This window comes from Apodemus sylvaticus, chromosome 6 (genome assembly GCF_947179515.1).
Source record: "Apodemus sylvaticus chromosome 6, mApoSyl1.1, whole genome shotgun sequence".
Taxonomy (NCBI): Eukaryota; Metazoa; Chordata; class Mammalia; order Rodentia; family Muridae; genus Apodemus; species Apodemus sylvaticus.
Window position 1 is genome coordinate 45,837,641 of NC_067477.1, and position 16,298 is coordinate 45,853,938.

General features: G+C 51.2%; 1 protein-coding gene across 9 annotated transcripts in view; it reads right to left on the reverse strand.

The window, feature by feature from the left end:
- The window catches only part of Plekhg3 (pleckstrin homology and RhoGEF domain containing G3), a 45,709-nt gene that overhangs the window by 2,785 nt on the left and 26,626 nt on the right, over positions 1-16,298 (reverse strand). For 4 of the 9 annotated variants that reach the window (XM_052185614.1, XM_052185619.1, XM_052185618.1 and 1 more), the window contains 15 exons: positions 14,808-14,905; positions 13,278-13,347; positions 12,959-13,005; positions 12,700-12,850; positions 12,469-12,600; positions 12,117-12,299; positions 11,851-11,943; positions 11,507-11,593; positions 11,252-11,285; positions 10,761-10,859; positions 5,754-5,792; positions 5,333-5,355; positions 4,651-4,989; positions 4,044-4,157; positions 219-1,641 (listed from right to left, as the gene is read on the reverse strand). In XM_052185614.1, coding sequence (XP_052041574.1) covers positions 219-1,641; positions 4,044-4,157; positions 4,651-4,989; positions 5,333-5,355; positions 5,754-5,792; positions 10,761-10,859; positions 11,252-11,285; positions 11,507-11,593; positions 11,851-11,943; positions 12,117-12,299; positions 12,469-12,600; positions 12,700-12,850; positions 12,959-13,005; positions 13,278-13,347; positions 14,808-14,905 — 2,932 coding nt within the window. The remainder of the gene's footprint in view (positions 1-218; positions 1,642-4,043; positions 4,158-4,650; positions 4,990-5,332; positions 5,356-5,753; positions 5,793-10,760; positions 10,860-11,251; positions 11,286-11,506; positions 11,594-11,850; positions 11,944-12,116; positions 12,300-12,468; positions 12,601-12,699; positions 12,851-12,958; positions 13,006-13,277; positions 13,348-14,807; positions 14,906-16,298) is intronic. The other 5 variants (XM_052185615.1, XM_052185616.1, XM_052185617.1 and 2 more) reach the window with 5 other exon arrangements.

The window sequence follows — 16,298 nt, forward strand, 5'->3', positions numbered from 1 at the left end:
GCCTGTTCTCCAAGCTCCCCCTGCTCAACTGGAAGAGCTGGGGAAGAGGGAGGAGGGGCCAGCTGAGCGTAGGCTGGCCCTCCAGCACCAAGGCTCACTGTATACCACGCGGTGCTTGGGGTCTAGTCCCCTCATGGTATAGCCTCTATAGAGGTTTTCCCCCCAAAGTACTGGATCTACTTGGTTTTTCTACCCCAAGCTCCCTACCCACATCATACCTTTGCCCCCTGACAGCTCTCCAGCTTCCTCAGGCAGGCCAGAAACAGAAGGGATCTGCTCATCCCTGTCAGGAGTGGCTTTTTCCCACGGCAGAGGTGGCCTAGCTGCCTTGATGTTCTTAATCCGGAGGCTGTACTGGCGGGCCAACTGGTAGACCTTGTTTTTGACACGCTCACTCACATGTCTGTCCATCACGTGGGAGAGCTGCACAATACGGGGGTGCAGCGGGGTAACCAGCTCCCCCTGGACACCGCTGCTCAGCTCCTTCACCAGCTCTTTCAGCTCCTGGGCCAGGTGGGCTGGGTTGGGTTGCTCGGTGGGGGAGGCACTTTCTGGAGAGGCGACAGCAGATTCCTCAGTGATGGCCCCCAGCTCATGCTCCTCCAAGATGAACAGTGGTTCCTGCAGCTCAAAGCCATTGGCCTGACTCTGGCCAGACCCTGTCCGTGGACTTCTCTCCGAAGACTCCATTCTTTCCCATATCTTTGCAATTTCTGAAGATGGGCGGAACTCAGCATCTGTGACAGGAGCTGGGTCCCCTTCATCTGTTCGGCTGGGACCTGGGAGGTCAAACAAGGTCCATGAGGCTGGCCGAGAACTCCCCAGCCTCTTGTACCCAACTGGAGCTGCTGGCTCTGAATCTGGCTTGGGAAGGCTGTTGAATCTGGACACAGAGCTGCGCACCAGTCCTTTAGGGATGTAGGAGAGGCTCTCCCGCCGGCGGATGCTGAAGCTGGCGTCATGGTGCTCTGCGTTTTCATAGTAGTTCTTAATTTTGTCCAGCAGCTGCCGGTCCCGGGTAGACAACGCTGATTCTTTTTTCTTGCAGGAAGATCCGTCCTGTTCCGTGGGGCAGCCTGAGCCTGAACTTGGAGATTCTGTCCCATTGACAGAGGGGCCATTGTCTGTGGTCACATCTGCACCAGTGACCACTTCTGGGGTGGGTGGGTTGCTGAGGGAGTCCCCAATGCTGCTCCATCGAGCTAGACCCTTCTCGCTGCCCTCCAGGCTCAGCACGCTGCTGCTTCGGCTGATAAGCCGCGGTGTCCCTAGGCCGCTGGCCCTGCCATCCTCTACTGCCAGGCTGCTCCGCCGAGAGAAGCTACTGGCAAACCTCTCAGCAATGACACTGGCCTGGTCCAGCACAGAGGGTGGCAGGAGGCTCTCGGGTTCCTGGGCGGCTTCCATTTCCTCCTCGTCCTCCTCCTCACTACTCAGGGCCTTCAGGTCTTCAGGCCCATCAGGCTCCACAAAGTCCACCACATCAGCTGGGTGATCCACTCCCAGCAGCCCCTTGGGGGCATGAAGCTGGGTCTCCAAGGCTTCTGGAAATTCCGGGTCTGAAGGCATCTCCTCAGTGCTGGGACCTTCCAAGGCAGTAAAGGCCTCCTGCTCGGACCCAGGCTCAGGATCTGTCTCGACCTGGAAGGTAACGGAGAACATATTAGGCGTGGAGTTGGGGTTCCTTCCTGAGGCTTAGGGGACAAGATGGCATGGCCTACTCTCAGGCCAGGTAGAGGGTCTGCAGCTCAGGACAAAGACAATCAGAGTGCATATGACTCAAAAGCAGGACCCCAGGCCCGTTTATTCCTTAAGTTACCCTGCAACTGGATGATAGACCCATGTCTTCACACCCAAGGAAAACACCAGAAGGGTTGTAACATCCCTCAGTGGCACCCTGCTTGGGAACTAAGGGCAGTGTGGAAACATCCGGCATAGCCAAGGCTCTAGCCCAGTTTCCCAGGAGGCCCACATATAGCCACTGTCTGATGTCAAGGAAGCTCGGGGTTCTGAGATTCAAACCCAAGACTGAGCAATCATGAAACTATATCCCAACTTCCCCAAGGGAACAAAGATTCTATGAGGTCAGGGGCCAGAAGGCAATTCAACTCCAGTCACCGATGGAGGTGAGCTCAAGGCCCAGATCCCATGGTACTGGGGATACAGAGAACTGACTCCCAAGCTATTCACTGACCCCACATACCCATACCTGCACTTACAACACTTGTAAAGCGCTCTCTCTCTCTTTCTTTCTCTCTCTCTCTCTCTCTCTCTCTCTCTCTCTCTCTCTCTCTCTGCCTTGCTCTGTCTCTGTCTCTGCCTGTCTCTGTCTCTCTCTCTCTCGGCTCCTGTCAGCCAACCTGCCTCAGCACCTGTGGGCCCAGCCTCGCTACATATGGCCAACAGATGGGCAAGGAGGAAGCCAACAGAAGCCACTGACCACATGGTGATCTGAGGCTTAGTCAGCTGGCTGACACAGGTATCTTCCCAGAGTAGTCTCCTGCGAGATCAGTGCAGAGGCAAACTTCGGAAGCATCATACTCGACTCCATAATGTACAGAGCTGCACCTATGATCTAGACCTGTTCTGCCCCCCAGAGTGGCCCCCAGCCATCTGACTGAGCATCTGACATGATGCTAGGCCAAATCAAAGTCTTAGGAACGTAAGACACTTCAGATGTTTGAAGGCTTCATAAAAAACAAAATATCAGTAATTTTACTTTAGCTCTGGTAGGCTACATAAAATATTAAAATTAATTTCACTTCTTTTTTTCCCCCCATTTTCTTTTGAGACAGGTTCCCATAGAGCCCACCCTGGCTTTAAACTTGCTATGTGTCTGAAGTTGGCCTTAAAATATCAAATTCTCTTGCCTCTGCTTCCTGGGTACTAAGATTAGAAGCACGTACCACCATGCCCAGCTTCTTTGGACTTCTTAACATGGTTATTCGAAAATTTAGCAGGCTAGTGGCACAATGGATAACACATAGATTCTAGAAAATCACATACTATCACATATCACATACCATCGTCATTCCCGACAGTACCACTCTCAAGGTCTAAATAATCATTAATGCAATTCCAGAAAATTCACCTTGGAAGCTGCTGTCTGTCTACTGTGATAACAAGCAGGGATTTTAGGAAGTGACTACCCCCATCTGGGCTCCATTCTTGTGCCTCATAAAAGAGGCTAAGGAAGCTTCCTTGCTGTGAGGGCACAGCAAGGATGTGACTAAAGCGGAGAGGGAATCCTCATCAGACAGCAGCGAACCAGCTGGGCTGCCTTGATCTTGGACTTGGCAATCTCACTGCACTGAACAGATACATTCCTGTGTTTATAAACACTTGCTCGAAGATACGCTGTTACAGCAGCTTAAGTAGACAGCTATATTTTTATCTAGTGTCACCTCGATCCTCAGCCCTCTCCTGGCCGAGGCTCAACCTGACAGGACAACTCTCAAGGTCTGAATCATTAATGGGATTCCAGAAAATTCATCTTGGAACCTGCTGTCCAGTGTGATAACACGGACAGGCAGGGATTTGTGGGGTCCAGCTCCTGACCTTGCTCTTCTAATTTTGAGAAACTAAAGGAGTTAGGTCCCCCCAGAGGCTGCCTGCTGTGCAGTCTGCCAACCAGCCTCTTCATGCCTCTTTTCCTTCTAGAATGGTTGTGGGGAACAGAAGAAAATAGGAAGAGGTACCCCCAATGGATTCACATATTCTGTCCTTTGGCCCCGGTGGCCTGAGGCATTACTTAGGCAGCTAACATTATGCAGGGTATGCCTTATGTCCTACACAGGCAGCCTGTCTGAAGAGGCCCAATGACAGTCACCTTTGTTTAATTCATAGAAACAGGTAGACTGTTTGCCAAACCACATACCTCTAGGCTGACCAGGTCTCTGAAAGGGGCAAGGGCCAGGAAGTGGGAGTCCCTGATCCATGTACCTAGTAAGTAAGATAGCCTGTGCTCAAAGACTTGCCTATCGACCCAGAGCTCTGGACTCCAGCTACCGGTACGATCTCCCTCTCACCTCCCGACTGCTCACCTCTGGCAGGGAAGAAACAGACTCAAAGCTCATGTGTTTCTCCGCATTGGTTGGAGACCGGTTACTGGGCCTTCTGCAGCTTTTAGAGCCTTCAGTCTCCCTGTGTCTCTTCCCCTGCAGCAAGCAGAAGTCAGCTTACAACTGAGAACTGGTCCCCTCCACATTCCAGTCCAACATAGACAGTGCCTCCTGTACCCCAAGGAGATACAGGCAGCACCTCCAGGACTGAGCCAGTCCTGTGCCCAAGCCCATTCCAAACAACCTGAACTGCCAGGCCCGGGGCCACAGAAATCCTTGCCAAGTGTGCAGTTTTAGAAAAGTCCAACCCGCCTTCCCTTACAGACACGGTCAGTTGACCTGCACGCGTAACAGATGCCCGCCCTCCCCTCCCCCACCCCGTTAGTCCTGGTCAGGGGGTAGTGTACCAGTGGGTACCCAGTCCTAGAACAGTGCATGCCAGGGGCTCACCAGGGCGTGACAGTGAGTGAGTTAAGTATTGACAGCAGGAAGGAGGGGACAGTGTAGTGGAGGGTGGGAAGGACACGGGAAGGACGTGTACATGCCAGATAACATGCAAGGAAGAAGGGCGATCAAAGAGACACCTCACCATAGCACCCCGGGAGAAAAGTAAAGCGTTGGCCCGATAGTGCCAGCAGTGGAGGGCGGCCAGCAGGGAGCTGGCGAAGTCAGCTACCTGCTCCGCCACTGCTAGACTTTCTTCCTCCGCTTCCTCCTCCTCTGAGCCCGGGAGCTCTGGCCCGGGCACCTTCTCCCCGCCATCATGCCCCGCCAGCTCCTCCAGGGAGACCGGGAAGGCCTGCTGCTGCTGCTCTTCCTCCTCCTCTTCCTCAAGCTCCTCTCTGGTAGCCCCCTCAGCCTCTGGCTGCTGGTCCTGTGCACGGGGTGGCTGCCCGAAGTCCAAGAGGGCTCCAGCACTGCCTGCATGCTGTTCAGAGCATAAGAGCCCCTTGTCACCTGCCTTGTGGACAACCCGCCTCCTGTAGGCGGCTAGAAATGGCTTCATTGAACAATCTACTCCTAAATGCCCAAACCTGGCCTTCTCTGGAGTGAGGCATTTTGTGGTGGAAAGACTGAGATCTAGTTGGGAATAAAGTCCCCCAAAAGAAGCCTACATACCCCAAGAGGGAAAACTGACAGGACACAGGCCAAGCAGGCCACCATGGGGTGCTGCCCTAAGGAAGAGGATATGAAAGGGGGGTCCCCAGGAAGGGATCTGGGCAGTGCCACCCACAGTCCCTCCTTCCAGGCCCCCGGAGCCCCTGACTCACCTTCATTCCCACTGCTCTGGCTGCTGACATCACAGGGTCCGAGCACATGGGGGGAGGGGCGGAGAAGAAGAAGAGAAAGAAAGAAAGAACCTCTCTTTAGGGAGACCAGAGCCCCTGGGGAAGCCTCATGTGGGCCCCTATACTCCCAAACAACTCACCCAGCCCTGGCTTTCAAAGGAAAGAATGATAGCACAGGAGCCCAGCACAGAATCAGTGCGGGTCTGTGCAAGCTGCTAAACTCCTATCGCAATGGAAGAAAGGGTGCGGTGTATGAGGCAGGGGCATGGCTCTCTACAGACAGCAGGGGTGAAGAGCTAAAGTCAAATTCCCTCTAGCTGGTTCTCCTCCGCAGTCCCTAACCAGGTCCCTCGCCCCACCGCAGATCCCTGGGGAGACCTGCCTGCTCTCCCCACACACTCACCTCTCTCGCTCAGTTGTCTGAGCAGGTGTCTGGTGGGCTCTGAAGAACAGGAACCGGTAGTTAGCACAGGCCATGAAACAGCTGCTCCTAATCTGGGTCCCAAGCTCATCCACCCTTCACCAGCCCTTCACCAGCCCAAAATCCACTCCAGCTGGCCCCCAATCCCAGCCTCTGGAAAGCCTTCTCCAGTGTTACTGAGGTGCCCGGGTGGGACCTGAGCCACCTCTGCCTCTCTGCAGCCCATGATGAACTGCTCAGTCCTCGTATTAGCATGCCAGCCAAGGCCTTAGTTAAGGAGCCGTCTGGAAAACATGGACGCCATGTTTCCGTCTTCAGAGCGACTAGCCGCTAACCACACTTTTATCTCAAGCGCTTCTACCTCCGTTATAGGCAGCAACATCAGCACAATAGCTAGGCCCCCACACCAAGCCCTCACAGCATGCAGGCCGGGAAGCAGAGGTCGCACCCGACTTTCTACGGCCCTTAAGGCCTGGCATCTCGAATCCTTGCTGCCTGCTGGGAAGTGTTGCCCTGCTGAACAGGGTATGGCCAGGCTCTGGGGATACAAAACACAACTATTAGGCTAATGGTGACATCACTTTGTACCCAGCCTTTCTGGGGACAGATGTGAGACAGGAGGGGAAGGATAAGAGTATCCTGTCTCAGAAGACCTCTCTACAGAGCCCTCAGGCGCGCACTTCCACCCTGCCTGATGAAATGTGACGGCTTAGGGATGTCCTATAAATTTAGAGTCACAGCAAAGTCTACAGGGGTCTTCTAGCTGCTTGCTCCTCAGGGGGACACACACGGAGACCAGCACATTCCCTATCTATATCCACATAAGCAAACTCCTAATTGCTTTTTCAAAAGACAAGAGATGGCTCAGTGGTTAAGAGCACTGGCTACTCTTCCGAAGATCCTGAGTTCAATTCCCAGCAACCACATGGTGGCTCACAACCATAGGTAACGAGATCTGATGCCCTCTTCTGGAGTGTCTGAAGACAGCTACAATATACTTACAATAAATAAATAAATAAATAAATAAATAAATTTTTTTTTTTAAAAAAAAGAATGAATAAATTAAAGACAAGGTCTCATGTAGCTGGCTTGAAATTTGGTACGTAGTCAAGTATGTCCTTGAACCTCTGTCTCTTCCTCCTAAGTGCTAGGATTCCTAGAGTACACACCACATCTGCTTTACATGGCGCTGGGGTTGAATCCAGGGATCCGTACATACTAGATGACCACTCTCCCTACCGACTCCGTCCTCTGGCTCCTAACTGCATGTCTGTTGTTTTGTGCTCACACATGTATGGACAGGTATTTGTATACGTGTGAAAGACCAGAGGTCAGTATCAGATGTCTTCCTCAGGAGCTCCCCACCCTATTTCTTGAGACAGGGTCTCTCACAGACCCTAGAGCTCACCAATCAGCTAGACCAGCTATGCAGAAAGCCCCTCTATCTCCCCAACCCTGGGATCAGCACGCACAGCTGTGCCTGACATTTACAGTGTATACTGGGGAATCCACTTCAGGTCCTTGTTGAGGTTTGGTCTTTTGCTATGTGTTGTAATGCTAAATTCTGGCCCCCAAGGCCTGATTGCCTCCAAGGACAAGAGAAACCACAGGCAAACCCAAGTGCATATGTAACCTTGCCTCCCAAGTTATCTCTGATTGGTGATAAAATTGCATACAGCCTACAGTTGGCTTTTTTGGTTCCCAGGTTTAGGGTCAGAGGCAAGACCACGCGAGGAGGAGAGAGAGAGAAGGTGGGCGAAGAGACACTATGGGGCAGGTGAGTCGTGAAAACAAGGCCACGAGGGCTGGCCAATTGGTGTTAAGAGCGCACCAATACACAGCAAGCCATAACTCTTTGTGGATACCCGCGGTGGGTAGATACCCGCCCAGCTTTAGTGCTGACTAAAGCTTATTATAAATATAAAGGTTATGCATCTTTTATCTTGGAACTGAATGATCTAAGGTGGGGTATTTAAGATTAATTAGACCCATAACTGTTTGCTTTTTTTTTCCATTTATTTTATATACATGAGTGCTCTATCTATATGGATACCTGCATGCCAGAAGAGAGCATCGGACCCCATTACAGGGGGTTGTGAGCCACCAAGGGGTTGCTGGGACTTGAACTCAGGACCTCTGGAAGAGCAGTCAGTGCTCTAACACTCTGAGCCATCTCTCCAGCCCCCAGGACCACATTCTTATGTGGCAAGCACTTTATCAGCTTTATCTCACCAAGCACCCTCACTTGATTTTATAATGAGGAAGAAGGCTCATCAGGCTAGGCACACCCCAGAACACGCGTGGTGGAAGGCCATAGCACTTGAATATACACATTACACACAGAGAGAAATACATGTAGTATTAAATTAAAATTAAAGGTTTGGGAAATAGAAATGTTCTATTCTTTCCGTTGAAACCTTTTAAGAAAAATATTTAAGAGTTTAAAAGCTATGACAGATCTTGCTTATCCAAGGTGGCTCTGTCTGTCTGATATAGCTGAGGAGGAGGAGGAGGAGGAGGAGGAGGAGGAGGAAAAGGAGAAAGAGGAGGAAGAGGAGGAAGAAGAGGAGGAGGAGGAGAAGGAGGAACAGACCCAGAGTCTAGGCGTGTGGTCTTGGTCCTTCCTCCTCTGCGACTCCAAGGTCTGCTTTTACACACAATTCCTCCAAATCCCTCAGCTGATCTCTACCACATGGAGAAAGAGGAGCCACTATAGGGAACATGCTAGGAACAAGAGGGTGGACACTCCTCAGTATCATGGAAGACAGGTCATAATGAACATGAACCTCAAATACAGGCCATCGCCATGGCAACCGCAGTGCTGCCCATCACATCTGGCAGCTGGTGTGCACACCAGCAGTAGCACTGCAGCACCAGCTCCAGAACAGGAAAAGTGCAACTGAAAAATGAACAGGTCTTTAAAAAGCCGACTCTCTTAGTAGTGACAGGCTAAAATCTCAGGCACATAGAAACTTCAGCCTTGTATAGCTGCTCAGTTCCCAACCATCCTGGACAGCTGCTGTCTCAAGGTAGAAAGACAACAGTTTTACTGAGCTGTAATTCACACACTATACACACCACCTGTGTAAAGTACACACACCAATGGCTTTAAATACATTCACAGAGCTGTGCCTCAGAGCTGTTGCTGCTGGTGGTGGTGTGTTGTGTGCGTTTTCTAGTTTGGGGGGTGGCTTTTTTGTTTGTTGTTGTTTTTTTTTTTTTAAAACAGGGTTTTCTATATATAGTCCTGGCTGGTCATAGAACTCTGTAGATCAAACTGGCCTCAAACTTCAGAGATCCACCTGCCTCTGCCTTCTGAGTACTGGGATTAAAGTGTGAAACACCACCACCTGGCTGGGAGGCACTATTTGTCTTTGGTGGTACTGAGGACTTGAACCTAGAGCCTTGGCACACTAGCCAAGTTCTCGGCCACTAAGCTCTATCCCTATCAGAGCTAAAGTTCTCATGTTGATGCCATGACAGACCATTAACACCACAGCTGTCCTAATTGGCAATAACTTGCCACAGCCTAGAAACACCTGAAAGTCTCAAATGAGTAGCCGTCTTTCTCAGGTTGGTCTGTGGGCATGTCTCTGAGGGGTAATGTAGGACACAGCCCACTGTGGGAGGCACCATTCCCTAGGCTGTAAAAAAAGAAACTATCTGAGCATAAGCCACAGAGAGAGAGTCAGCTAGCAAGCATCCTCCTCCTCCTCCTCCTCCTCCTCCTCCTCCTCCTCCTCCTCCTCCTCCTCCTCCATGGCTCCTGCTGTACTTCTCAGCTGTGAAGCGAGTTCCTTCGTCAGAGGTAATATGTGGAATAGCAAGCGGAGCTGCCTCAAGTTCCTGCCTTGACTTCCCTCAACAGAGTGTGAGCTGAATGAATCCTTTCCTCTCCTAAGGTGCTTTTGGGGAGAGTATTTTATCACAGTACCAGAAAAGCAACTACCATTGCTAGACTCTTCTAGTGCTAAGCTACAGCAAGCTAAGAGGCACCGTTAGAGGGAAAGTGAGAGAATTACAGAAGGGAAGAGAAATACAGAAGGCCTGTGACCAATAAAGCAACACCCCAGTTTGAGGCTTTTAATCATAAAATTTAAATAGCCAAATTAGGTTAGCCTAGAAAGGAGCCACCTGGAATAATACCAAACATTGCAAATATGAAAACTTCCCAGAGACCACCTGGCTCCACCTTCTCAAAGGCCAAAGTTTAGATATTAACCCCAAGTGTTCAAGGACCCTGCAGGGGTAAGCCAGTCAAGACCCACGCACTCATGAATCCAACCAAGACAATATCCTTGATCTCAAAGCGTCTGTTCCAAGCTACTGTAGGGTAGATCTCATTTCCAGACTCCCACAGCTTAATCCAGATCTGCATCTGGGGCTCAGACTCATTGTTAAGTCAGAGAAATACAGAGCCAAAAAAAAAGTAGAATCGATCACAGAAACATCCACATCCCACATCATCGGGGCAGAGCTAAGACTTAAAAAACCAAGGTTTTCTCTTTCTAAACAGACGCTTCATTCTAATGACTCCATGAGCACATTAGCAAATCCCGTCATGGAAGAAAACCCAGGAGAGGAAAACGGCATGACCCAAAATAAATATTTCCTGTCTGGATTTGGTGCCACTCGGTCTAAGCGTTTTTTCCTCCCTCCCAGCCTCTGCTGTCTGTCACTCGAGACCTGAACTGACAAACTCTCCATGATGGCCAAGTGCTACTCTGGCTGAACAGCAACGCAAGGGGGTTCAGATGGCTAAGGAGAGGTGACAAATCCTGAAGAACAAATCTCCCCAGGCCTCGAGCAGGCGGACAGCCCTGGTGAGCAGAAGCACGGGAAGAAATGATCCACAGACGTCCGCCAACCCACCCTGCTGTCGTCCCCAGGCTTTCGAAGACAGCAACGCACCACTATGTTGCTGCAGATGATCCCCGCCTGGGCCAGGATCCTATAAAGAAAGTTCTTGTCCACACAGCTATCCCTTACCAGACTGCCGACGTCCATGGCGCACGTGGGCAGACACCTCATCCTGGGAGGACCAAGCCTTTTTTATCCGCTCCGGGCTACAGCGATACCTACTGGGATCTGTAGCCAGGAAGAAAATAATTAGGTCTCTGGTTCCCCAATGGCCTAACTAGAAGCTGCCCATACCAGCTCCTGATGGTCCTGGATACCACTCTGGAGGTCCGCCATCTTCTAACTTCTTACAACTGGTTGCTTCAAGCACTGAGAGCCCAGCCATTCAGTTGGACCATGTCACTAATTACACAACTGATCCCCTGCCCTTAACAGAAAGAACCCCCATCTTTCTTTTAATATTATTATTTTTAATTAATTTATTTCTTTCACTCCATATTTTTATTCCCCACCCTAAGTCCCCATCTTTCTTGCTCCTAGATAAACATATTAGTTAATATTTGGCCTGACTTAACAATGTACACATTTAGGGAAGAAAGAGGCAGAAAAGGGTAACTTACAATATGAGTCCATTTCCAAGATGGCTTCCTTGGCCTAGAAGGAAAGGAAACCCATGTGGTAATCACCTGACTGCACCCTGCCTGCCCAGAGGACTCCACAGCTTCTTGCCATGGCCTGCATATCTGCAGCGTACAACGCCTGCGGCCTGCAGTGCGCTGAAGCCATAAGAAAGGCTCTAGCAGATTCCTGGGAGCGGGGTCAGGGGTCACGCTTGCTTTCCCTGAAGCCCATCTGAGTGTACCCCAGGAGCCGACCTTCTGGGGTATGGTGGCATGGTGGTTCTCCAGGATGAGCCTCTTGATGTGGTGAGTCCAACTCCGTTTCTCCTCCACTGTCTTGGCCTAGGAGGGCCCAAGGGGAAGGAACCGGGTTTATTAGTTCAGGTCAACACTTTCCAACATACGCAGTACTTGTCCCAAGGGGCTGAAAGAGTGGGGGCGGGGGGGCTGTGCTAGGATTTGTCTGTACCTCGGAGAGGTACCCCTGATGATCTCGCTTTACAGATGGAGACGCTAGGGTGTGGGGCAGGGAACAGGGGGTCACATGCATGTGTGCTTGGAAGTCTTGGCCCCAGCCCCTCCCCCAAACCCCTCCTCACCTGGATACTGTACTGTTGTTTGCTGTGCTTATAGTGGGTGACGGTGAAGCACAGGGAGTCTCTGGTGCTTTCGATCAGCATCAGTGAGGAACACTGTGGGGGGTGGGGGAGCAGAGAACAAGATTAATTAAGCAGGAGAGAGGGGGATCCCAAGCCTTGAGACAAGTCTCAGAAGATGGCAGCGGAGCCTGATGAAGCTAGAAGGAAGCTAGGGCCGGGGTCCATGGGGAGAGAGACGGCAGCAGAAGAGAGGTCAGCAGAGTTACCGGAATGTGGCCCTTGTAGACAAAGTGATCGCCTCGCTTCTTGGTAATGAGCAGGATCTTGTCAAAGAGGAAGAAAGTTCTCTCATTGCGCACACGGTGCACACGAAAGGTGGCTTCCAGGACCAGTTCCCCATAGGTGGTCAGGTCAGGTCCCTTCCAGTTAATGAGTAGTGACTGGATCTCCTGCAGCAGAGGCCCCACCAACACCCAGAGTCAGGTCTGACTGTTCCCAGGAAGCTCACACAGACGCCACCCCCAAAGGCTTCCTCAGACACTACGCCCCAAGTCAGCCACGCTCAGTGGCACGCAATACTCCTTCTTTCAAGCCTTGTTTCCTTCCAGCCCACAGCACCTGTAGCCGAACTGCGTGTTCATGCCTCCTCTTCATGTCATTGATGTACCAGGCCACGCATGTCATGGTGTCAATGGCATCCTCTACCACCTCGAAGCCATCCTCTTCCTCATCAAAATGTTTGGCAATTTCCTAGACAATGACAGGTGTCTGAGCGAAGCCCGATTCCAAGGCCCTGCCCCACCCCCTGGCACGGGTGCGTCTTCGGCCTGGAGAGAGGGCCTGAGCTACCTGCAGCAGCAGGTGGTACTTGAGGATGCGCTGGACTGGCTTGAGCAGGTAGGAGCCCAGAGGCAGACAGTGCTGCAGCAGCTCTTGGCGGTCCCGGAAGAACTTGGCCTGCTGCTTGTCTTGCATGCACTCTGTGAGGGCGGCCACTGAGCTGGGAGGGTGGGGATGGGCGTCAGCATCTGGGGAGGGTCTGGTGAGGAGGCAGGAAGCCCACACTCATCAAATGGCCCAGCTCTCCCTCTCTACCCAAATTACTCACTTGGGGTAGTTGTTGCAATACTGGGTGTATATATCAAACTCTTGGCTCTAAGAAAAGAGCAAAAAAAAAAAAAAAAGGAAACGATTTCAGGGAGATACTCAGAGGACTAGACATGGGGGCAGAGGGGTGGGGTGGGGAAGGACCGGTTCCCAACTCCTGGGCACAGACTTCTCATCCCTGAGAGCCTGCAGAGCCATCTTGGCATCCCATCCACCCAGCAGCCCTGGACAGGGATGCCCAGTACTTAAGCATCCTCTTATATTGGGATCTCCTATCCCAGAAACACAGGACAAGGAGGGAGGACAAGGGTCACTCTTACCCTTTCCACGAAGCAGCTGGCCACCGCCACTGGGTCACTATTGCAGCTGTCCAGGTCTCTGAGAAGCTGGCTGTGGGAGGGGAAAGAGACCATGAGACCCCTTCCTCAGTAGCTACATTCCCCCTGCCCACCTCCTCAGGCACAGAACACAGCCATCCTTCGCGTCATGCTGTGAGTCACGGCTTCTATCCTGAGTAAACCCTGCCCCCGGGAACACCACAGAAAGTATTCAGAACGCCACAAACAACCAGAGACCCACATGCTCAGCAAGCAGCAGAGGAAGGGGGGACACCAGTACCCACCTTGGGAAGGAACACAGCTCCTCTGTAGGCGGGAGTCAAACACACAAAAGCGGAGATTAAAGGAGAGAAGAGAGGAAGGGAGCCAAGACCGCTCCCAGCTGGGAGTGTGCAGGAAGCAGAGCCAGGAGGAGACAGCACTCTGATCTCGGGTGGGAGCACTGGGATAAACTGGAGACATGTCGTCTCTCCCCTCCATTCCCTTCCCTCCTCCTTCCTAGGTTTTGTGTGCACCCTACCCTCCTAACTACACACTGCCCAGACTCCTTAGCTGCAAGGGACTGGAGGAAGGTCCTGCCCTGTCAGCTGCTGCCCTCTGAACTATTTTTCTTGTCAATACCCTTGTCTGAGTGTCTGTGGTCCCAGAACAGCAGGCTGAATCTTCACTTTTTTTTTTTTGCCTGGCCTGTGTGATATCCTAATACAGTAGTTCTCAACCTTCCTAATGCTGTGACCCTTTAATACAGTGCCTCATGTTGTGGTGACACCCCCCCCCTGCAACCCTAACTCTAAAATCTTTTCGCTGTTACTTCATAACTGCAATTTTGCTAGTGTTATGAATTGTAATGTAAATATTTTTGGAGACAAAGGTTCGCCAAAGTGTTCAGAACCCACAAGCTGAGAAGCTACTGTAACAGGTCAGACCTTCAGAGAGTCCTTCCTTCCTTTGGGATTCGTGGGAAGGAAGTGAAATACACTATAAGATGTGCAAGATGATATAGAAAGGGGGCTGGAGAGATGGCTTAGCCAGTAAGAGCACTGACTGCTCTTCCAATGGTCATGAGTTCAAATCCCAGCACCCACATGGTGGCTCACAACTATCTGTAAAGATATGTGACGCCCTCTTCTGGTGTGTGAAGACAGCTACAGTGTACTTACATATAATAAATAAATCTTAAAAAAAAAAAAGGCTACTGGTTTAAAAAAAAAAAAGATGATATAGAAAAAAAGAGCCACCCACGAGAAGCACCGAGTCAGGTGCTTTCACCTGCGAGCACGTGACCCTCGTTCATAAACTCCGAGAGAGGCCAGCCGGTGCCCTCTTCCAGCCTAGCCCCAAGATCTTGCGCACGGATAGATTTCAACTCCCCACAGCCACCGCTGCCACTTCCACCGCGGCCGCCACCACCACAGCTAGACCTATGTGTCACACGGCCCATGTATCTAGCCATCTGGGGACTCTCCCCAGGCCCCCAGGTGTACCCCACGACAAAACAGGCCAAGCGCATACCTGTTCAGGGCATATATGCTCTCTATGTTCCCGAAGAGGGCGCTGACTTGCTCTGGTCTCAGGAGCCCGGGAGTGTCAATGATCTTCAAGAGGTAGTCCTGCGTGGAGAGAGGTGTGAATGCCCTGCACCCCTTGGCTTAATCACCTAACACCCCTAATCACACCTCACTCACTCCGCAGGCAGTGCCACTGTACTGAGCGGTGGGTATTTACCCAGAAACACACATCTACCTGGCAACTTGGAATGTAACCTTATTTGGAGAAAGGGTCTTAGACATTAGTTAAATTACTCAAGATGACATCATTTAATATTAAGGAGGCTCTAAGTCTAATTGCTGGTGTCCTTCTCAGAGAAAAGGGCACAGCCAGAAAGCAGGTGATGGGAGGAAACCAGGCCAAAGCAACCCCAGGACACTAGAGAAAATGTACCATGACTGTCCGTAATCCCAGCACCCGGGAGGCAGAGCTTTAACTACCTTGAGTTAAAGGCCAGCGGGTGCTGCACATGGAAATCCTACCTTAAAGAAAACAAAAAACCAAAAACCAAGCCAAGAGCTGGTGAGACGGCTCATCAGGTAGACACTTGCCTAGTAACCTGAGTTCAATCCTTAGAACCACTGCGCGCGCGCGCGCGCGCACACACACACACACACACACACACACGCAGCTGCGATCACATAAATGTGTTCTCTTTTCTTTTTTGTTTTTTTGAGACCAGGTTTTTCTCTATGTAACAGCCCTGGCTGTCCTAGAACTCCATTTGCAGACAAGGCTGCCCTTAAATTCACAGAGATCTGCCTGCCTCTGCCTCCAGAAATGCTGGGATCAGAAGCGTGCGAGCCCTACCATTCCTAGCTTTTTAGATTTATTTATTCATGTCTTTTACATATATAAGTGCTTTGTCTTCAGGCACACTAGAAAAGGGAATCAAATCTCATTACAGATGGTTGTGAGCCACCATGTAGCTGCTGGGAATTGAACTCAGGACCTCTGGGAAAGCAGCCAAGTGCTGTTAACCACTGAACCACGTCTCCAGCCCCACAAGTTTTTCTTAATCAAAACAAACAGTCTGAAAGAGAATTCATTTGCGGTGCTTTAAGTCAACAGGTTTTGTGCATAGCCTCAGACTCACACACCTGCCTCCTCACCAGACAGGTTTCTCAATGGAGGACACATGTCACCTTTCCCCAAGTGCCATATACGAAACATTTTTCTTCTGCCATCCCTAATCTTTTTTCAGGCTCCAGTCATGGTGCCTATGCCCAAGGCTCCACAGCCAGGAAAGAGCAGAGTGGGGAACCTGGATACCTACCCACGCTAATCCCTACAGAGCACTAGTCAGGCTAAAGCCCTTCCCTGTGCTATCACAGTGCCCAAGCACCTACAGGAAATTCTGCAATCCTCCCGACACGGCTTGGTATCATGAGGAAGCGTGAGAGGCCAAGAGCCCCCTCCAGGCAGATCCCCAAAGCTTCCTCAGGGCCTTAAGGG